General features: G+C 49.2%; 3 protein-coding genes and 1 non-coding gene across 4 annotated transcripts; 1 reads left to right on the top strand and 3 right to left on the bottom strand.

Moving 5' to 3' along the window:
- Positions 1-246: 246 nt before the first annotated feature.
- Positions 247-10595, bottom strand: mep1a.2 (meprin A, alpha (PABA peptide hydrolase), tandem duplicate 2; the record flags this gene model as incomplete). The annotated part of the gene is made up of 15 exons (XM_084484226.1): positions 247-491; positions 1656-1829; positions 2355-2637; positions 2782-2870; positions 4363-4587; positions 5061-5207; positions 7007-7228; positions 7513-7700; positions 8849-8966; positions 9047-9122; positions 9412-9449; positions 9558-9608; positions 10009-10033; positions 10134-10202; positions 10578-10595. The coding sequence occupies 15 exons, from the start codon at positions 10593-10595 to the stop codon at positions 247-249; spliced, it is 1968 nt and encodes a 655-aa protein (XP_084340352.1).
- Positions 10596-12340: 1745 nt separating this feature from the next.
- LOC311364220 (meprin A subunit alpha-like) lies at positions 12341-18255 on the bottom strand (the record flags this gene model as incomplete). Its single annotated transcript, XM_084484227.1, has 13 exons — positions 12341-12393; positions 12842-13015; positions 13643-14116; positions 14528-14743; positions 15269-15415; positions 15968-16189; positions 16288-16463; positions 16916-17033; positions 17322-17397; positions 17480-17520; positions 17695-17739; positions 18069-18093; positions 18199-18255. The coding sequence occupies 13 exons, from the start codon at positions 18253-18255 to the stop codon at positions 12341-12343; spliced, it is 1824 nt and encodes a 607-aa protein (XP_084340353.1).
- Positions 18256-19088: 833 nt separating this feature from the next.
- AC3HAE_034312 (transfer RNA serine (anticodon GCU)) lies at positions 19089-19170 on the top strand. The gene has a single exon. It is a non-coding gene; the product is annotated as a tRNA-Ser (tRNA).
- An 874-nt stretch (positions 19171-20044) lies between these two features.
- Positions 20045-23153, bottom strand: LOC311363666 (protein FAM177A1; the record flags this gene model as incomplete). Its single annotated transcript, XM_084483623.1, has 5 exons — positions 20045-20185; positions 20680-20783; positions 22390-22444; positions 22590-22697; positions 23136-23153. 5 exons carry the CDS (start codon positions 23151-23153, stop codon positions 20045-20047), a joined length of 426 nt encoding a protein of 141 aa, XP_084339749.1.
- Positions 23154-23274: the final 121 nt, after the last annotated feature.

Consider the following 23274-nt stretch of genomic DNA (forward strand, 5'->3'; position numbering starts at 1 on the left):
TGTTATTATCACCTGTTATAACATAGTGTCATCACTAATGTTATTATCACCTGTTATAACATAGTGTCATCACTAATGTTATTATCACCTGTTATAACATAGTGATATTATTTACGTTATTACATTTTAATGTTAGGAATCTTTTTTAGATCATGCCTTCTTTTTAGTTTGTTGGTGTTCCTGTGAGGGTTGATTAGTTAAGTTTAAGTTAAGTTAACACACACACACACACACACACACACACGCTCACCTGCAGCTTGCGGCGCCGTGTGTGTTGACACACACGCCGCTGTGGAGGCAGGGGTTGGGGGAGCAGGGGTCCCCGCCGCCGGCCGCACGCCGCTCCCGGGCCCCACCCCCGTCCCGCCCCCTGGCGGGCCCCGCCCCTGCTGTGACGTCACCGGGGTCTGTGAGGTCACCGGGGTCTGTGATGTCATCGGTACGCGCCGCTGACGGCGTCGTCGCCTCGGTGCGGAGGAGGTGGGTCAGGTCTGAGGACCACAGCGGGGTGGGGTTACTACGTTATGTCTAGATCTAGATCTATATCATATCTATATATATATATACACATGGATATACATACACATAATGGATATATATATATATGTATATACATTCTGAATGTTTACATTCAGGGTTACATACAGGGCTTAACGAGGCTTAATGAGGCTTAACGAGGCTTAACGAGCGATAGCTAAAAGCTAAAGCTTAAATGCTTCGTTTGATCTAGACCAGGGATTGGCAACTTTCATGATTAAGAGGGCCACGACTTCTCATCATCGGCATCAGGGGGGCCACCTACAAAATAATTAAAAATAAAATAACAAATTATGTGTAGATATATGTCTGTGTCAGTGGTGGTCGGATGAAAGTTGTTGGTGTGGGGTAGTCATGGACGTGGGGTCTGGGGGTCCTCCCCCAGAAAATGTTGAATTTGGTAGATGTGATTTCCTGTATTCTGGTGCATTCTGGGGATGGCCACTACCTAAAAAATCATTCAGATTCATAGCCTATGTACTGTATGTTAATTGAACCAACATACTTTAATTTCATATGTTCCATGCTCAAATGCCATTTTTAACATGTCTATACTCGTACTTGTTAAACGACAAACACAACAAGTTTGTTTTAAAAGCCACATGAGTGATTCTTATTTTTTTCAGTGCAAAGGGCTCACATGTACATCATTCAATGATGGCACAAAACTGAACAACAGTGGCCCAACATTAAGTGCAACAACTAGCATTATATTCAGTGCAGCTGTAGTAGTGGCGACTTAAGTTGAAATCTTTCATGACTGATATTGTTTCTAAGCAAACTAGACACATGGGTTTGCCTTTGCCATTCTATGAAAAGATACTTTGCTTCTCATCTTGACTGAAAGGTACGGTTTTTGTTGATCTAGTTTTCTGTAAAAAAATTTTAAAAAAAGTAAAAAAGTATAAAAAAAGTATTATTATTATTTTTTTTTATCTTAAATTATCTGCGGGCCTCACAGAGGGGGGATGCGAGCCGCATGTGGCCCACAAGCCGCCAATTGCACCGTCCCTGATCTAAACGGTCAAACTGGGGAGAGAGGTCAGAGGTCAGAGGTCAAAGATCAGAGCGGTAACGCTTGGGGTGTGGGGTCACGGGGTCAACAGGAAGCCCGGTACCGTTGAAGTCAGCGGTGATGATGAGGTCGTTGTTCTTCAGGAAGCTCCGCCTCCCCAGCTGCTCGTGGGACATGAAGGTCCTCCAGCCGAAGGCGTTGCCGCGGTAACAGCTGCAGCTGGGGTCCCAAGTGGCCCCGGAGGTCTCGGTGGGCCTCTGCCAGGGGCCCGCTGCGTCTGGGGTCAGGGGTCAAACACTTTAACGTCTAATATTATTAATGTTATGTATCATTTCATACCCAGTGATGATCTTAGTATGATGTGTTAGTGGGCGGGGCTTGTCAGTCGACAGGGCGTGTTTGTGGGCGGGATTTGTCACTGGGCGGGGGCCTGTCAGTGGGCGGGGGGCCTGTCAGTGGGCGGGGGCCTGTCAGTGGGCGGGGCCTGTCACTGGGCAGGACATTTTAGTGGGCGTGTCAGTGGGCGGGGGCCTGTCAGTGGGCGGGGCCTGTCAGTGGGCGGGGCCTGTCAGTGGGCGGGGGCCTGTCAGTGGGCGCTGTCAGTGGGCAGGGCCTGTCAGTGGGCAGGGCCTGTGACTGGGTGGGGCCTGTCAGTGGGCGGCGGCGGGGGGGCCTGTCAGTGGGCGGGGGGGGCCTGTCAGTGGGCGGCGGCGGGGGGGCCTGTCAGTGGGCGGGGGGGGCCTGTCAGTGGGCGGCGGGGGGGGCCTGTCAGTGGGCGGCGGCGGGGGGGGGGCCCGTGTACCGGTGGTGAAGCTGAGGCTGGAGGACATGGTGCGCGTGGCGTCGGCGTCCTGGTCCACCAGCGTGACGGTCACCTGCCGGTTCAGCGCCGGCCACTCCATCACCGCGTCGTCCGGCCCCGAGCACAGGAAGACGTACAGGGACAGGTAGTCCGGGCGGGCGGGGTCAGAGCCCCGGGGGTAGAGGCGGAGCCCGAAGGAGTAGCCCTCGGGGCTCGAGTAGCAGCGGCTGGTGAGGGCCCCGCCGGGGGCCACGCCCGCACTCACGCCGGAGAAGTCGGGGATCTGCCAGACGGCGCTCGGGCAGACGGTCTCGCTGAGCGTGACGTCGTCGAGCGAGATGGAGGAGCCCGCGGAGGAGGAGGAGGAGGAGGAGGGGGAGGAGGAGGAGGAGGAGGAGGAGGAGGAGGAGGAGGAGGAGGAGGAGGCGGAGCCCCGCACGCCCTGGAAGAAGTAGCGGAACTTCTCCGTCTGCCGCAGAGTCACGTGGGCCAGACGCCAGCGGCCGGACCCGTCGCCTGGGGAGGGAGGGGGGGGGGGGGTTACCTGGGAGGGTGTGTGTGTGTGTGTGAGAGAGTGTGTGTGTGTGTGTGTCCTGTGATGTGTGTGTGTCCTGTGATGTGTGTGTGTCCTGTGATATGTGTGTCTGTGTGTGTGTGTGTGTGTGTGTGTGTGTGTGTGTGTGTTACCTGTGATGGTGTGTGTGTATGTCCTGTGATATGTGTGTCTGTGTGTGTGTGTGTGTGTGTGTGTGTGTGTGTGTGTGTGTGTGTGTGTGTTACCTGTGATGGTGTGTGTGTGTGTGTGTGTTACCTGTGATGGTGTGTGTGTGTGTGTGTTACCTGTGATGGTGTGTGTGTGTGTGTGTGTGTGTGTTACCTGTGATGGTGTGTGTGTGTGTGTGTGTGTATGTGTGTGTGTGTCCTGTGATGTGTGTGTGTGTTACCTGTGATGGTCTGTGTGTGTGTGTTACCTGTGATGGTGTGTGTGTGTGTGTGTGTGTGTGTGTGTGTGTGTGTGTTACCTGTGATGGTGTGTGTGTGTTACCTGTGATGGTGTGTGTGTGTGTGTGTGTTACCTGTGACGGTGTGTGTGTTACCTGTGATGGTGTGTGTGTGTGTGTGTGTGTGTGTTACCTGTGATGGTGTGTGTGTGTTACCTGTGATGGTGTGTGTGTGTGTGTGTTACCTGTGACGGTGTGTGTGTTACCTGTGATGGTGTGTGTGTGTGTGTGTGTGTGTGTTACCTGTGATGGTGTGTGTGTGTGTGTGTGTTACCTGTGTGATGGAAAAATCCTCTTATTTGAATTGTTGGTTGATAAGTTTGTCTGTTCTTGTATAACATGTAGTGTCCTCAGTTTCAACCCTAATTGTCCTGCCCATTTGCCTCCCAGCTGTCTAGTGACCCTTGTCTTTAGGTGATAACGCCACAAAGATAAGCATCTGGAATTTGCATTTGTTTGTCGGGAACCCCAATCTATATATTCCTCTGTGTTTGGACAGAAGGGCCGTAAAGAGAAGAATTTGCTCATTTCCTCTTTCATGAACCTTTTGTGTGGGGAGGGTCTGAAACTGTATAAGAAACCATGTCAACTTGTAATCAGGACTCACTCTGCTAGAGAGGAGTCTAATGTATGCATGCATTAAAACCTAGGACATTTTACTTTCCAATGTATTGTGTGCTTTATTGCAGTGGGAATCTCATCTGGCCTAGACGCAATCTCTGTTAAAGGGGAATTGCCACGACACCTGTGATGGTGTGTGTGTGTGTGTGTGTGTGTGTGTGTGTGTGTGTGTGTGTGTGTGTGTGTGACCTGTGATGGTGTGTGTGTGTGTGTGTGTGTGTGTGTGTGTTACCTGTGATGGTGTGTGATGGTGTGTGATGGTGTGTGTGTGTGTGTTACCTGTGATGGTGTGTGTGTGTGTGTGTGTGTTACCTGTGATGGTGTGTGTGTGTGTGTGTGTGTGTTACCTGTGATGGTGTGTGTGTGTGTGTGTGTGTGTGTGTGACCTGTGACGGTGTGTATCTTGCGGACCCGGCGCACCGCCCCGGTGCCGTCGTCCGTGCGGACCCAGACCACCAGCCGGTCCCCCGCGGTGAGGCCCCGGTGGAAGAACTGGAGGCACTGCTGGTCCCGGCGGGGGTGCAGGACCCGGGACTCCAGCAGGGCGCTGGCCCCCGCCGCCGGACCCCCCGGACCCCCCGGCGCGGCGAAGCTCATGAAGTACCCGGCGTCTAGAGACACACACACACACACACACACACAGACACACACACATGCAGACACACACACACACACACACACACACGGGCAGACACACAGACACACACACACACACACACACACACACACATGGGCAGACACACACACACACACACACACGCAGACACACACACACACACGGGCAGACACACACACACACACACACACACACACACACACACTCATGTTCAGGTGCACACACAAACACACACACACACACATGGGCAGACACACACACACACACACACACTCATGTTCAGGCGCACACACACACACACACACACACACACACACACAGATCAAACACAACAAAAACAAGAACCAACACCCCACAGTTTAAGCCTTTACATAACCTCCTCATTTGAATGTTGGCATTTGGTTGTGCGTGCGTTCTTGCCTGCATGTGTGTGTGCCTGCGTGCGTGCCTGCGTGCGTGTGTGTGTACCTCGGCAGCGGCCCAGCAGGGTGTGGTCAGGCTGGGTGGGGGTGCTGAGGGTCTGGATCCAGTCGGCGTCGTCCTGCTGGTTCTGGATCATCCCACAGATGTTGATGAGCTCGAAGGAGCACTGGTCCAGTAGGGTCAGGCTCTGGGCTGCACAGGAAACCGGTAAACACTCCCATAATAATCCTCTATGTCCTCTTAATCCTCAATGTCCTGTTAATCCCTATGTCCTGATAATCCTCTAATCCTCTATGTCCTGATAATCCTCTATGTCCTGATAATTCATTATGTCCTGATAATCCTCTAATCCTCTATGTCCTGATAATTCATTATGTCCTGATAATCCTCTAATCCTCTATGTCCTGATAATTCATTATGTCCTGATAATCCTCTAATCCTCTATGTCCTGATAATCCTCTATGTCCTGATAATTCACAATGTCCTGATAATCCTCTAATCCTCTATGTCCTGATAATCCTCTATGTCCTGATAATTCACAATGTCCTGATAATCCTCTAATCCTCTATGTCCTGATAATCCTCTATGTCCTGATAATCCTCTATGTCCTGATAATTCACTATGTCCTGATGTTCTGGCGTTCTGGCGCTGTTACTATTTTAACTTGCAGATAAATGACTCTTGCGGCCAACGCAAATCTAAAATGGGTTGGTCTGAAACCCGTAGGTATGTGATTTGGGCGTAACGTGCAATAAATGAATGAGAGTTCCATCTCCTGATTCCTTTAAGAGCCAACGCATTTGAACTTGACGAGTTGATATTTTGAGAGCACGTTTGCAGTCTCTGCTGAGACACATGACTGACCACATGGATTTCAAACTTCAAATGGCTCAGTTTATGGCCAAATAATAGGCCTAATTCACACATAGAATAGCGGTTTCTTCTACAACTTCAGAAACGCTGAGTCGTCATGTAAATTGCGGCAAAGACAACTTAACACATATATGATATGTGGACACGGTCCTGTGGCCGCAACTGTGGGTCTATTCAATGATATGCGGCAATACATTAACAAACATCGTTTGTTACCAGTATTATATACATTATCATTATCGCCTTGTGTTCATAATATGTTATGTTATGTTAATATCCCCGTTAAAGGAGAACGCAGGCGATTTTTAACCCCACTATTATTTTCCTGAGGGTCACTCCATGTTGAGGGAAGCTAAAAACCCGACGAAAATTTATTCGACCAAGCCAGAGATCTGCACTGGCTGCCGGCGCTACGGAATAGCTATAACGCTATCCTATGGGGGCAAGCTCTTTATCTGCTTTTGGGGCTTCTAAACACATTCAGAAAACCATTCCAAGACATGTAACACAAGTTGGTTCCTTACGAGACACCACCGTGCTCGTTTAACTCAAATAGTGTGGCGAAACAGTATAAACTTTGCGTTATTGCATGTAAACACTCACCGCAGATTACCCCATGGACATATCCAGAAAGCCCTTACTAGCCGATAGCAGAACAGATGCGCTCCCAGCCACTAGCCAGCGGCTGTGCATCCGCATGCATCCGTTCTTCAAAAGTTTAAAAGTTTTAAGTTTAAAAGTACAACTTACCGCTATATCAGCTGTTCTTTATAATTTAACCAACCATTTACCCTAAAACAAAATTTTGTTTTGGAAGGCTGGGATAAACTTATATATATGAAGACAGAGGTCTTCATATATATACTTGTTATTATTATTATTTTAACGCATGGCATAGCCTACTATAGGCCTACAGTGTTCATTCATGCAGCCCATGTGGAAAATCCACATGCTATTTCTATGCAATTGTCATCATAATATTTAAATTAGGCTAATCTTTTGCATGTTTGTGCCGTATATAGCCTGCGTGTGTGTAAGCTTATGATGCGGTTCCGTGTTTCCGTGCGCTTGTGCGCGTGTGTGTGTGTGTGTGTGCGCGAGCATGTGCGCGTGCTCACCACAGTCGTACATGCGGTTGAGTCTGGTCAGGTCGGTGGCACTGAAGTCCAGGCGCTGGCCGATGAGGGCGTTGAAGGCGGGGATGGCGGTGGTGATGGTGGGCACCGAGGCGTTCTTGTTGAAGGAGAACGGGCGGTAGTGCATGATGGACTCGTAGTCGTAGGCCGTGTTCAGGTCCGTGATGAAGCTGTCGTCGTACTTTTTGAAGTTGTGCTCCTTCCCTGTAGGGAGAACGGGTCAGGAACGTCCTGCTGGGTTCTCCTGTAGAACCACAGCCCTCCTCTAGGAGGACACAGGAGAACCATCTAACTCTAGTGTCTAGTGTAACTAACCTACTCTAGTCTAGTTTATATAACCTAGTCTAGTGTAACTAACCTGCTCTAGTCTAACTAACCTGACCTAGTCTAGAGGTGGTTAGTAGTGCGTGCAGGTTAACCTGCTCTACTCTAACTAACCTGACCTAGTCTAACTAACCTGACCTCAGTCTCGAGGGGGTTCTACGGACCTTCCACGATCTGGTCCCACCAGATGTGGACGTAGCTGTCCCGGTCGGCGCGGGACTGCTCGTGGTAGAAGCCCAGCGCGTGCAGCAGCTCGTGCTCCACAATGGCGCGCGTGTCGCAGCCCGCCCCGATGGACACGTTCTGGCCCCGGGCGTGGCCCTCCTTCAGGTCCCCCACGAAGGACCAGCACCTGGGGAGGACCGCTGCTGTGAGACGGGTACTGAGAGGCCGCTGCTGTGAGACGGGTACTGTGAGACGGGTACTGTGAGACGGGTACTGTGAGACGGGTACTGAGAGACGGGTACTGTGAGACGGGTACTGAGAGACGGGTACTGTGAGACGGGTACTGTGAGACGGGTACTGAGAGACGGGTACTGTGAGACGGGTACTGTGGTATTACAGGCTGTATGTTTTTAACTCTTAATTAAGTGGTATTGCAGGTTGTAGTGCGTAGTTAAATGCTGGCGTTGCAGGTTACGTAGTTTAAGGTGCTGGTGTTGTAGTGTGTAGTTTAAGGTGCTGGTGTTGTAGTGCGTAGTTTAAGGTGCTGGTGTTGTAGTGTGTAGTTTAAGGTGCTGGTGTTGTAGTGCGTAGTTTAAGGTGCTGGGGTTGTAGTGCGTAGTTTAAGGTGCTGGTGTTGTAGTGTGTAGTTTAAGGTGCTGGGGTTGTAGTGCGTAGTTTAAGGTGCTTGTGTTGTAGTGCGTAGTTTAAGGTGCTGGTGTTGTAGTGCGTAGTTTAAGGTGCTGGTGATGTAGTGTGTAGTTTAAGGTGCTGGGGTTGTAGTGCGTAGTTTAAGGTGCTGGTGTTGTAGTGCGTAGTTTAAGGTGCTGGTGTTGTAGTGCGTAGTTTAAGGTGCTGGTGTTGTAGTGTGTAGTTTAAGGTGCTGGGGTTGTAGTGCGTAGTTTAAGGTGCTGGTGTTGTAGTGCGTAGTTTAAGGTGCTGGGGTTGTAGTGCGTAGTTTAAGGTGCTGGTGTTGTAGTGCGTAGTTTAAGGTGCTGGGGTTGTAGTGCGTAGTTTAAGGTGCTGGTGTTGTAGTGCGTAGTTTAAGGTGCTGGTGTTGTAGTGTGTAGTTTAAGGTGCTGGGGTTGTAGTGTGTAGTTTAAGGTGCTGGTGTTGTAGTGCGTAGTTTAAGGTGCTGGTGTTGTAGTGCGTAGTTTAAGGTGCTGGGGTTGTAGTGCGTAGTTTAAGGTGCTGGGATTGTAGTGTGTAGTTTAAGGTGCTGGGGTTGTAGTGCGTAGTTTAAGGTGCTGGGGTTGTAGTGTGTAGTTTAAGGTGCTGGTGTTGCAGTTTGAAGTTGAAGGTACTGGTGTTGCAGGTTGTATAGTTAGGGGCTCCTACCCGGACAGCTTGGTGAAGGTCAGGTATGAGGCTTCTCCTTCGTAGGGTTTGAAGTCCACGCAGGACTTGAGGCGGTAGGCCTCCATGGCCTGCTGGATCACCCCCTTGGCGTTCAGGTCTGTGGGGGGCGACAGCGGTCAGCGGGGAGGGGGACGTCGTGCTCATGGGTGAGTGTCCATGGGGATTCTAACCGCTCACCTAAGGAGTCGGTCAGGATGTAGGGGATGGGGAAGGTCCAGCGCATCGTCTCGTTCAGGATGGCGTTCCTCCGGTGCTGTCAACACAAACATGTACAACATAATACACAAACATGTACAACATGTAACACAATGTAAACATACACAACCTCCTGGGCTATAAACACAAACGTGTACAACATATAACACAATGCACACAAACTACCACGTACTGTATGCAGAGACCAACCTCCAGGTACAAACACACATTTCTAAACACAAACGTCCACCTATACAAACGACCACGTCTGTAGGCCATCCTCCAGACAAACAGCTGACCAAACAACCACACGTGTAAACAAAGATCTCCGTGTAGAATCCACTCACGTCCCCGGCGATGTCTCCCTCGAACAGGTGATCCAGATCTGCAGAAACACAACGACACACCGAACAGCACTCAGAACCACAGAACGGCTGAGCGGAGGGAGTTTAGTTGGATTAGAGACGAGTTTAAGTTAAGTTAGTAAGCAGACCTCTGTTGATCTCTGGGATGTCGTCCCGGAGTTCTCCTTTATCTGCATCCCCTGCTGACACACAAACACACACACACACACACGCACACACACACACACACACAAAAACACACAAACACACACACAAACACACACACAAACACACACACACAAACACACACAAACACACACACACACACACACACACACACACACACACATACACCCAAAAACACACACAAAAACACACAAAAACCCATAAACACACACACACACAAAACACACAAACACACAAAACACACAAACACACACACACACACACACACAAAAACACAAAAACACGCAAACACGCGCACAAAAACAAACGCATAAACACACACGCAAATGGTCCTAACACACATGCTACCTCAGAAACAGTTGGGTTTGCATTCAGTAACTTGAGAAGATGAAACATGGGCCCCATTGTACCGACCGTAGCCCTGGGGGGCAGCATGCACCTGGAGGATAAGAGGGCAGTCAGCGGCACGTTGGCAAACCCATTAAATGACACATGTTGAAGATGATCTGTGAAGGTTTAAGGGTGTAAACCTGGGGTACCGTCAGCAGCAGCAGAAGCCCCAGCAGTGGACAGCTTCTCCACGCAGAGTCCATGTTGAAGTCCGGACGCTGAGTGGAAAGATGTTCTGCCCGTCGAGCCAACATCTCATAAAGAGATGCAAACTTTGATCAGGCACTCTGCGCCTGTAATGAGTAACAGGGAGGCCATGCACGTGGCCCCCCTCACCTGTACACAGGTACGCTAATGTAGCTCACCTGGATGGAGATCACCTGTACCGTCACACAGGTACGCTAACGTAGCTCACCTGGATGGAGATCACCTGTACCGTCACACCTGGAAGCTAACCTGTTTACATTTTACATTTAGGGGATTTCGCTGACGCTTTTGTCCAAAGCGACTTACAACACATTCACTCATTCATTCACACACAGACGGCGGACCCGCCCCGCCCCTCACCTTCACCTGATGCCAACGTAGCTCACCTGTACGTCCTTCATCATGTCTTATCAGGTTGATGCTAACTTGGCTAACCTTCCTTTATTATGTATTTTATAACCTCTACATCGGGGTCCTCATAGTCAGCATTTTAAACTGATTTGAAAGCCACTAAATCATCTTTAACAAGCTGTCTTTACGGCTAAACAGTGTTATGAATAACTAGTTGAGCATGAGGCTGATAAGCATCTAATTTAAGGAGATAAAGTTAATCAATCACCATAAACAACCGGATCATTCACGCTACATGGAGGCCTTCATAATAAACTTCTTGTTTGACCTCATCTCATTATACTGCTGCATAATATTAAAAGCATTAATTAATAATATTAAAGGCCACAAAAAGTACAACCAGCTTCAGTTGTTGAATTATGCCCAGCTGATGAAAAGGCCGGGTTTATATTGTTTATATTGTTTATGTTAATAAATCAGAGGACACCAGTGGATATTATATTTTCTGAGTAGGCTCACTTCCAACACCTCGCGGTGCTGAGATGACGTTCGCCTTGACGGTGAAAATCTGCTGAGTCTGAACTCGTGTGGTTAGTAGGGTTGCCAACTCCCAGAGTTTCAAATAAGGGACACCTCTTGATCGAGATTGTTGACGCGGTGGGGGGGGCAGACAAGATTGTTGACGGGGGGGGGGGGGGAGGGGGAAGGGGGGTTTATACGCGATCGCGGGCAGACCAGGTTGTTGACGGGACGGGGGGGGGGGAGAGTTATGCGCGATTGCGGGCAGTAGTGCGTCCCGTATCAGTTCATTACGGGACAGGTCTTTTAGTTGCCAAATACGGAACGGTCCAGTATTTTAGTCCCGAGGGTCAAAGGTCAACGCTTTATAGGGTTTTCGTAACCCTTTATTCAGAGAAACCGAGGAAAAGGATGAGATTTAGTGCCTGGCTCAGGGACACCGGGGCCACTCGCTAGAGCCAAAGGTCTTGTTGTTCCCGGGAGTTGACCCCACAACCCCGCATGGGGAAGCTGCTTTAAGTTGGAAACTTCCACGACGTCGGAGTTCTGAACTTTATTTAAACTCAGGGATTCAAACGTTTGTCACAGCTTTGATTTAAATGCATTCCTGCTCTGGTGTATTTCTTCTCTTAGCATCCTATACTTTTAATTATGGTCTTATTTTAATGTTCTGATTCCTGCCCCTGTGGAGCAACATGATTGGCCGTTGGCCCGTTGTGTCTGAAGGGTGCAGTGGGAATAATCTGATTCCCATGACCCTGAGATGTTCTGTATCTGAGGAGGACTGCAGGGCAACAGAAGAATCATTAACACTTTATTGAGGTTTAATCAGTGGAGAGAACACATAACTCTGGAGTAACACATCAACCCTCCGGCCTTCTCCACCAGGAGAGGAAAAAACAAGACATTTAGGTCCAGACCCATCTTGACTCCAGCTCCACATCGTGTTTCTAGACCTGGATCCAACTGAAACAGTCCACATGTATGCACGTGATTTGCCTTTGTAGTTGTAGTTAAAGGAATGATTGGTCTATAGATTTACATTATTTGTGTGTCCAAGAGCAACAGGTCTGGTCTCGTTGCCACAGAAAAGATTCTGGGATCTGGTTAAAAAAACACAACAAAATAACATGATAAACAACAGCGAAAGCCAGGTGTGTGTGTGTGCATGTATATGTATATGTATATGAACAGTATATGTATGTGTGTGTGTGTGTGTGTGTGTGTGTGTGTGTGTGTGTGTGTGTGTGTGTGTGTGTGTGTGTGTTTTACGTGCCTCCTAGACTGGTCTGGGCTGGATGGGGACCTCTGTATTCACCAGAGACGTTATGTCTGCAGACACAGAGATGATCAAATCTCTCAGTCAACACAGGAACCCAAAACCTTCTCTACCTCAGACCTCCAGAAGCTCCGGGGAACCGCAGAGAAAGAAATATCTCCACGTCTGCTACCTGTCTTTCTGCTACCTGTGTCTACTACCGGCCTGTCTGCTACCTGTCTGTCTCTCTACCTGTCTGTGTCCTACCCGTTAGTGTCCTACCCGTCTGTCTGCCACCTACATGTCTGTGTCCCACTTTTCTGTCTGCTACCTGTTTACAGTTTATCTGTCTCTCTACCTGTCTGTCTCTCTACCTGTCTGTCTGCTGCCAGCATGTCTGCCACCTGTCTGTCTACTTCCTGTCTGTGTCCTTGCCGTCTGTGTCCTACCCGTCTGTCTGCCACCTGTCTGTCCTATCCTGCCGGACCCCACACCACTCGTCACTCAGCACGGGCGTCTCACCCTCAAAGTCCACGAGGATGATGAGGTCGTCGTTCTTCAGGTAGCTGCGGCGCCGCAGGTCGAAGTGCTTCACAAAGTTGCTCCACCCCCAGGACTGCCCGCGGTAGCAGCCGCACGACGGGTCCAGAGTGCCCACCTTGGACGGGTCGTCCCACATCAACCTCCCGTCGTCCACTGGGAGAGAAGCAAGGGGGACGTAAGGGGGTCTGCTAGCCGTAGCTAGCGGCTAGTTAGCGCCGTAGCTAGCGCCATCTCCAGGTCATCCTGGTGGTTTGGATGACCTATGATTTAACCTTCAATATCCCAGGAGTATTACAGAAAGGCATCTTCTACAAGCATCCCACTCTGAAGTATTATCTACAGTTGATCGAGTCCTCAGGATTACTGACACATGAAAGACATCATAAGTTACGATGTATAGTAACATAGTAACAGATTCACACACTGTAGACCCTGCTTAGTGGGGACCTACTTGTCCTCACTACTCCTGACTAGATAAACACACATCCTGTTGACCCTACCAGTGGGGACTCACTGGTCCTCACCACTACACACCCAATAGATTCACATACATCCTGTTGACCCTGCCAGTGGGGACACACTGGTCCTAACTACTACACACTCAATAGATTCACACACATAAACTTGACCCTGCTTAGTGGGGACCTACTGGTCCTCACTACTACACACTTAATAGATTCACACACATAAATGTGACCCTGCTTAGTGGGGACCTACTGGTCCTCACTACTACAGACTAGATTCACACACATCCTGTTGACCCTGCCAATGGGGACTTACTGGTCTGCATGTCGGTGGTGAGGCTGCGTGCGGTGGACATCCTCTGGGTGACGTCGGGGTCCTGGTCCATCACCACCAGCCGGGCCTGGCGGTTGATGGCCGGCCAGTCCATCACCACGTCGTTGTTGCCGCTGACCAGGTGGAAGTACAGCCCGGTATAGTCGCCTGTGTAGTCACGGTAACCGGAGCGTGGCTTGAGGCGCACGCCGAAGGCATACCCCTCGGGGCTGTAGAAGGGCGGGCTGTCGATGACCGTGCTGGCGTCCGCCGCCTCCATGATGCGGGAGAAGTTCTGGATCCGCCAGACGGCGGCGGGGCACGACGTCTCCGTCAGTGCCACGTCGTCCAAGAACACGCCGCCGCCCGCCGTGGCCGTGGCCGTGGCCCCACCCCGCACGGCCTGGAGCGAGTAGCGGAACTTCACCGCCGACGCCACGGGAACGTGAGCGATCTTCCAGGAGTGGTCCGAGTCGGCTGGAGGAAACGGGCGGAGAACCTCTGAACGTCTGCTCACAACACAGACCTCCTGCTGCCTAGACCCTAGACCCTGTCCTCCTAGACCCTAGACCCTGTCCTAGCCGCCTAGACCCTAGACCCTGTCCTAGCCTCCTAGACCCTAAACCCTGCCCTAGCTTCATGGTCCCCCAAAGCGTTAAGTTAGTTAACTTGGTGATTAGTAGCTAGTTCCCTCAGGACCTCTCATCCCTTTAAATGTGTTCATCAGAAATGTCTCAAACATCTGCAGCTTGTTAGCCAGAAGACACCACCCCAGGACCCAGTACAGAGTCCCGCCCCAGGACCCAGTACAGAGTCCCACCCCAGGACCCAGTACAGAGTCCCAGGCTGTGACCCACCAGGCCCCTCAGGCCCCCTAAAGAGTCTCACCGTGGAAGGTGTGGACCTTGCTCATCTTGCGGACCGTGCCGGTGCCGTCGTCCGTCTTCAGCCAGACCACCAGGCGGTCCAGGGGGTCTCCGGTCATCTTGTAGAAGAACTGCAGGCATTGGGCCCTCCTGCGGGGGTACAGGGTCCGGGACTCCAGCAGGGCGGAGGCCTGGGGGGGGCCCAACGACGTGTCGAAGTACATGAAGTGACCGGCGTCTGGAGAAGAGCGAGACGACGTTGTGATGTCATCATGACCTCGTCATAATGACATCACACATCACCTGATCAGCTCAGGTTAGGTTAGGGCATGAGTGTAATATTTGGTAGGTGTAGTTGATGGTGTAATAGTTAGGAGGTATAGTTTAGTGGTGTAGTAGTAGTTAGGTGTAGTTTACTGGTGTTGTAGTAGTTAGGAGGTGTAGTTTAGTGTTGTAATAGTCAGGAGGTGTAGTTTAGTGTTGTAGTAGTCAGGAGGTGTAGTTTAGTGTTGTAATAGTCAGGAGGTGTAGTTTAGTGTTGTAGTAGTCAGGAGGTGTAGTTTAGTGTTGTAGTAGTCAGGAGGTGTAGTTTAGTGTTGTAGTAGTCAGGAGGTGTAGTTTAGTGTTGTAGTAGTCAGGAGGTGTAGTTTAGTGTTGTAGTAGTCAGGAGGTGTAGTTTAGTGTTGTAGTAGTCAGGAGGTGTAGTAGTGAGGAGGTGTAGTTTAGTGGTGACGTAGCAGCAGGAGGCCCGGGGGTGGTGCACCTCTGCAGCGGCCCAGCAGGGTGTGGTCCTCGGCCCCCGGCCGGCTCGCGGTGTGGACCCAGTCCGCGTCGTCAGAGGGGCTCTGGATCATCCCGCACACGCTGTCCGTCTCAAAGGCACACTGGTCCAATAGGGTGAGGGGGCCGGCTGGGGGCGGGACAGCAGCTCATTGGTCAAGGGGAATGGAATCAGCTCATGCTTGTGAGGAATAGAATAATAAAGTATGAAGAGCTTCAGAGACCTCTAGTCTCTAGAGCTCACAGACCTCTAGTCTCTAGAGCTCACAGACCTCTAGTCTCTAGAGCTCACAGACCTCTAGTCTCTAGAGCTTCAGAGACCTCTAGTCTCTAGAGCTCACAGATCTCTAGCCTCTAGAGCTCACAGACCTCTAGCCTCTAGAGCTTCAGAGACCTCTAGTCTCTAGAGCTCACAGATCTCTAGCCTCTAGAGCTCACAGACCTCTAGCCTCTAGAGCTTCAGAGACCTCTAGTCTCTAGAGCTCACAGATCTCTAGCCTCTAGAGCTCACAGACCTCTAGCCTCTAGTCTCTAGAGCTCACAGACCTCTAGTCTCTAGAGCTCTCAGACCTCTAGTCTCTAGAGCTCACAGACCTCTAGCCTCTAGTCTCTAGAGCTCACAGACCTCTAGCCTCTAGTCTCTAGAGCTCACAGACCTCTGGCCTCCAGGTCTTCTACTCACAGCAGTTGTACATGCGGTTGAGCCGGAGCAAGTCCAGGCGGCTGAAGTCCAAGTACTGGCCGATGATGTTGAAGAAGGCAGGGATCTTGGTGGTGACGGTGGGGGCCGACTCGTTCTTGTTGAAGGAGAACGGGCGGTAGTGCATGATGGACTCGTAGTCGTAGGCCGTGTTCTGGTCCGTGATGAAGTCGTCGTTGTACTTGTTGAAGTTGTGCTCCATTCCTGTGTGGGAGAAGGTCGTTAGGGTGTGAGGACTGAGGCTCACTCATGGTGACTGCGTCTCCAGAGGACAGCTGGACCGACGGAGACGGGGCAGCCACCTGGGATGACCTGGTCCAGCCAGATGTCCACGTAGTCGTCGCGGTCCGTCCGGGACTGCTCGTGGTAGAAGCCCAGCGCATGCAGCAGCTCGTGCTCGATCACGGCCTTGTGGTCGCAGCCCGACCCCAGGGACAGGATCTGCCCGTCCTGCTGGTCTCCCACGCTGGAGAAGCACCTGGAAGGAGAGCAGACCAGGAGAAGGGGTTGAGTCACGCCAGGGCTCCACTGTCAACACCTCCGGGGTGACCGTCGGCAGCACGGCCACATGTCGCTCCACAGGGCCTGCCCGATACGGAATCACATTCACGCCCACAGCATCGGAGAGCAATCCACGTATAAGGAACTGGGTGACTTCTAGACTAACCGTGAGCTCCTCCCATTGACCTCATCCACCTGAGGGACCGGTTCCCCATGGATCTTGGTCTGCTTTGCGCTCTGAGGTTAAGATCTAGTTCACTAGTCCCTGGTCTCCAGGCTGGTTTCTGGTATCTAGTACTGGCCCCTTACGCTGGTTCTCTAGTACTGATCCTCTGGTTCTGGTTCTGGTTCTGGTCTCTATGAAGGCTTCACACACACACACACACACACACAACACAGTACGTAAGGAAGAAGGGAGGTTAGACTTGCCCGCCTCTCTTCTCAAACTTGATGAAGGTCTTCTCTCCCTCGTAGGGCTTGAAGTCCACGCAGGACTTGAGGCGGTACATCTCGAAGGCCTGATGGACGCAGCCCTTCGCATTCAGGTCTGAGGGGCAGCAGAACCGTTAGCTGGGGAGCCATGTAGCGCCCAATGCTAACCTCTCTGGATGAGGGCTTAATGGGTGGTAAGGGTTAGAGGTTAAGGGTTAGAAGTTAAAGATAATGGGTTAGAGGTAGGGTTAAGGGTTAGAGGTTAAGGGTTATGTCTTAGAGGTTAGGGTTAAGGGTTTGAGGTAGGGTTAAGGGTTAAAGGAGGATTTGGGATGAAGGATTACGGGACAGAGGTTAAGGGTCAGGGGTTAAAGGTTAAGGGTAAGAAGAGGTCAGGACGCACCGAGGTCGTCTCCCAGGATGTAAGGGATAGGAAACTTCCATCTGTAGCGTTTATCGACCAGCGCGTTACGACCTTCCTGTAGCGACCACACGTTGATGCGTTACACGTTCATGTGAGAGGAGTTATGTTTTACTAACCATAACCAGAGCCATACTGACCGGTAGCAGGATGTCCCCCTCCACCAAGTTGTCCTTTGAACCTGTCGCACGACACGTGAAACATGCATCACATCTTCATTAAGGCATACGGCGGAACTTGGAGTATAGACTCACAGTCTCATGAACAGAAGTCTCACAGAGACTCATAAACACACAGAAGTAGTAGCAGCAGAAGTAGTACTGGTAGCCTGGTATGTATTAGTAGTTCTACTCACCCAGATTCATCAGGGGGTTCACATCCTCGCCGTTCGGATACACCTCTGGAAGCATTGGTACACTGTCACACTTAGGGCCGGCTTAGTGCCCACCCAGTGCCCACTTAGAGCCCACTTAGTGCCCACTTAGGGCCCAAGTAATACACTTAGTGTCCACTTAATATCCGCTTAGTGCCCACTTAGAGCCCACTTTGTTCCCACTCAGTGCTCATCAACTATGATACAATCAAATACGACATACTAACTTATACAGTATTGCTACAAATAACTTATAATATACTCAATACAAAAAATGTAAAATAAATGTTTACACACACACACACGCACACAGACACAGACACACACTCCCACACACGAAAAAGGACTTTGCATACCATGTACATCTTGAAACACAGGTATCTGAAACAAAATAATCTGATTACTCCTAATTATCATGTATTGCACATATAAATGTTAGAATATATTTAACTTGATATAAAATATGCATATTGAATGATAACTCACAGAGTGCGCGGCGGCCAGAGACGCCAGTCCGAGCAGCAGCAGCAGCCTCATGGTCATCAGGGCACGAGTGGTCCTCATTTCAGTTAGACTGGAGCTTTAAGTGAGGATGTGGACCAGGTGAGACCTTTACACCTGAACACGGTTTATACCTGCCGTAAAGGCGGATCCTTGAACCATATTACTGATAGCGGAATATATGTCTGTATTTATGGTTCAGGTTAAGTCATGACGCTCATTAAAACCATAACGTTAGATATTCACCCAAAACAATATGCAGCAAATAAAGTGACCGAGTTCAAAGCTTTCAGACTCTAAAATCAATGTTTATTCATGGCTGACATCCACATTGAAGATGGGACTAAAGCCCAACAGCGACATCTGCTGGTTAACTCATGTATTACATACATGTGTTTCTACTTCTTTACTTTTTTCTAGTCTTTCTTCAGCTGAATTACTATCTACACTTCATTATTTGAAAAATAGATCACAGCATATTATTACACACAAAAAGGTTAATTTAACTCATGACATTTAAGATAAGTATGAGACCAAAACGATTGTTTCAGTAAAATGGCGGTTCGTCTTTTAGTCTTTATTTAAGATGTCTCATGCTCGTGTTAAAATGTGACTTTCAACGTCCTAATATTTGGTCAAGTTTGCCTCTTGTTCAGATCATAGTACAGAGTTGAAACTAAGTCTACACGTTGTTATCTGCGAAGATAGATTTTCACATAGCGCGGTAACGAGACGTACCCTCCACTGAATGGACTGCCTATCAGTTCCTAACAAAGTCCTAACAGTTCCTAACAAAGTCCTAACAAGTCCGAACAGTTCCTAATTAAGTCCTTCGAAGGGATATGAACGTGTTTTTTCACACAGGGCGGTAACGAGACGAGGTGGCCGAGTGGTTAAGGCGATGGACTGCTAATCCATTGTGCTCTGCACGCGTGGGTTCGAATCCCATCCTCGTCGGAAAGTGATTTTCGTAAATTCTTCCGTTTTTGCTTCGCTTTGTTTTTGCTAGTCAACGATTGCAGAGCCGTCAACTCTCACGGTTTCACCGTGTGACACACGTTTTTGCCTGCTTACACACGCTCACACGCCACACATGCCACACACAGGCGGAAAAAAACAAACACGCGTCCGTCCGTCCACCCCCTCGTCAACAATCCCGATCGCCCCCCCCCCTCCCGTCAACAATCCCGATCGCTGATCCCGATAATCCCGATTATCCCGATCCCCTGCTATAAGGTATGCATTACAAGATTCTACAGAATCTCACGCCAGCGAAAACCCAAAAGTTGGCAGCCCTGCCTGTGTGAGCGTGTGTAAGCAGGCAAAAACGTGTGTCACACTGTGAAACCGTGAGAGTTGGCAGCTCTGTATTCAAATATATTGTGGCGGCCAGCACGGGAATGACAGGACAGGTTCAGCTGCTACAACTCTTGCGCCCCCGACAACGTACGACTACGGGAGTTGCCTTTATTGAACACACACACGACACACAAAAACACACTAAAACTAACCAATTAACATAAACGTCTCAATGGTGGTGTCGGACACACAAATACACCACCACCTAGGTGAACCCCAACTCTTTAACCCCACACAAATTACAAATTACTGAACACGGCGACCAAGCGAACGGTCGCTACAATATTTTCCCGTTTTAAAAAAAATAACTGATTTAAAAAACAGATTTGTGTTTCACATTTTATTTCAAAGTTTCACACCTTATCCCACTTGACTAAATGCCGTTCAATTACAAATGGAAAGGTTTCTGTTAAATGTTTTTTCAAAGAAAATCTGAAATCACAGAACATTCCTTATCTTCTTTACTTTTAGTTCAGGGGTCTCCATCATGCTGATAGGCCTCGTTGTGTGACCCTTGACCTAGGCGTCTGGGTTCTGTGGCGCCGTAAGTGCGGTCCGGTCTGGCGGAGAGGACAACCCTCTCCCCCCTGGCTCCACTCAGGTCCTCAGGTAGCTGGAGCATCGAGGAGAAGGAGTCAGGATTGATGGACAACTAAGCTACACTTCTGTATTGGTACTTTAGACGTAGGCCTACTGTCCTATTCTCATTCCTCTGAGCTCCAGCAGGCCTGCTGTTCTCTGCTCGCTCTGAGCTGGCTCCTACCCGCAGGCCTACTGTTCTCTGCTCCCTCTGAGCTGGCTCCTACCCGCAGGCCTACTGTTCTCTGCTCGCTCTGAGCTGGCTCCTACCCGCAGGCCTACTGTTCTCTGCTCGCTCTGAGCTGGCTCCTACCCGCAGGCCTACTGTTCTCTGCTCGCTCTGAGCTGGCTCCTACGCGCAGGCCTACTGTTCTCTGCTCGCTCTGAGCTGGCTCCTACGCGCAGGCCTACTGTTCTCTGCTCGCTCTGAGCTGGCTCCTACCCGCAGGCCTACTGTTCTCTGCTCGCTCTGAGCTGGCTCCTACCTGTTCTGTCCAGTTCCATTCTGTTCTCTGCTCTCTCTCCTACCTGCGGGTGGCGGCGGCGGCGGCGGTGCAGGTCGATGGCGTACTGGTACTTGGCGTCGTCCAGCCCCAGCAGGCCGGCCAGCCGCGCCCCCAGGAAGTCACATGCTGCAGGGAGCAGAGACACTAATGTAGCCTAGCATCTGAAATATCAGTATTAAATCCTGTCAAATTGGGACTTAAACCGACGAATAAAACACACTAAGAACGTCATCTGTCACATTTGTTACAAAATATGGTCAAAAACAGAGCTTCTGACATCCACATTGTCGTGATAAATGATACATATAAATATATATTATATATATATTATACAACACATGAAGATGGGACTAAAGCCCAACAGCGACATCTGCTGGTTAACTCATGTATTACATGCCTGTGTTAACTACTTTACTTTTTTCTAGTCTTTCTTCAGCTGAATTACTAATTACACTTCATGATTTTAAAAATATATCACAGTATATTATTACACACTAAAAGATTAATTTAACTCATGACATTTAAGATAACTATTAGACCAAAACGATTGTTTCAGTAAAATGGCGGTTCGTCTTTTAGTCTTTATTTAAGATGTCTCATGCTCGTGTTAAAATGTGACTTTCAACGTCATAATATTTGATCAAGTTTGCCTCTTGTTCAGATCATAGTACAGAGTTTAAACTAAGGTGTTTATGTCTCGTTCTTATCCACGGCGGAATATGAACGTATTTTTTCACATAGCGCGATAACGAGACGAGGCCAGTTCCTAACAAAATCCTAACAAGTCCTAACAGTTCCTAACAAAGTCATAACAGTTCCTAACAAAGTCCTAACAGTTCCTAACAAAGTCCTAACAGTTCCTAACAAAGTCCTAATAAAGTCCAAACAGTTCCTAACAAAGTCCTAACAAAGTCCTAACCAAGTCCTAACAAAGTCCTAACAGTTCCTAACAGTTCCTAACAAAGTCCTAACCAAGTCCTAACAGTTCCTAACAAAGTCCTAACAAAGTCCTAACAAAGTCCTAACAGTTCCTAACAAAGTCCTAACAAGTCCTAACCAAGTCCTAACAGTTCCTAACAAAGTCCTAACAGTTCCTAACGGGGCAAAAGAACCAATCAGATTCTGAGAAATCGCTGTGTCGACGGACGGTACCCGGATTGGTTAGTGCCGGCTGCCAATGCTCGCTGCTGATTGGACGACTAAAGTGTTACGAAGTTCCTGATGCTTAATTATCAGGTATAGCGATGTACCGAAAGCTTGTTTGGTTTAAGACATCACAACACAAGTAAGTACTAAAATTAACGTAAACATGTTGCAAAGTGTCTTTATATTTGGTGTTTGTGTGTGTGGATATGCGAGTAGTCCGTAGTGTGCTAGCTCATGTACTTGCTATAGGCCCTTGCCTGCTATAAAGTTACTAACTATGTTCGATACTGTCAAAATACCCAAACAATGTTATGATGTATTAACGGAAGAGATTGCTACCGTTATATATCCCGTATATAGGCGCTATATCTTATATCGTATTTATATATTTTTCCTTAAATGATCCGTGATGAAGTAGTCGTAGCTTTTATGCCATTGTTATAACAGAAAATATAACATTGCACAAATAAAATACTCAATGCATTGAGAGGCAATTGTTTTAGTAGGTAAATCATGAATCGTAGCTAAAGAGTGTGTGTGTGTGTGTGTGTGTGTGTGTGTGTGTGTGTGTGTGTGTGTGTGTTACCGTGGAGGGACATCTTCATCACCAGACCACCAGTCTTCCTCCACGACCTCCAAGTCTGAGGAACACAAGAGGAGAAGAGTGAGACGATGCAACAGATTCAGTGTTCAGAGAGAAAGAGTGAGACGATACAACTGATTCAGTGTTCAGAGAGAAGAGTGAGACGATACAACTGATTCAGTGTTGGTTCTTGAGTCCTTCACCCTCTCTGATGTTTCCCTGAGCGTCTCATCATGTGTTGGATCTTCCTCTTCCTCCTCCTCCTCTTCCTCCTCCATCGTCTCCCCACTCGCGAAGTAGACCACCCTCCTCTGTTGGGACACACAGACACACACACACACTTTATTTTTAAACTAATCTGACCACAAATGGGTTTTCCAAACACATGCGCTTATTTTTAAGGTTCCTCGTGTCTTTGTCTGGTTCTTCTTGAGGACTGCTTGTGTGAGCAATGAAAAGTTCCAGGTAAGTCTTTGGTCTGGCTATCGGAGAACCAGGAAGTCATTAATGGCCAAGTGGTTGTATTTCAACATCCTCAAAGGCCCATCATGCAAAAGATAAACGTGTAAACCCAATATACAGATGCAGGATATACACAGATCAGAGTTAACAATGAGAGTGTTTCTGACTGCCGTCAGTTTACGTCACAATCTGATAGAGAAGCTCTTATCTGTGTCCTCTTCGTCAGGTGCTGGGCTGACCAACAGCTCTCCGGGGTCGTGGTCGACATGTCATCGGAGTGAACTTACTTCCTGTCTGTCCTCCATCCCACAGCTCAGTCCCAGTAGCGTCGGACCAGGAACCACTTCTCCTGCTGGGAGGTGACATCACCGCTCAAGGATTTCCTGGACTCCTCTCGCTCAGCTGGCCACGCCCACACAGGTAGGT

This window comes from Micromesistius poutassou (genome assembly GCF_964030765.1).
Source record: "Micromesistius poutassou genome assembly, chromosome: 19".
NCBI lineage: Eukaryota > Metazoa > Chordata > Actinopteri > Gadiformes > Gadidae > Micromesistius > Micromesistius poutassou.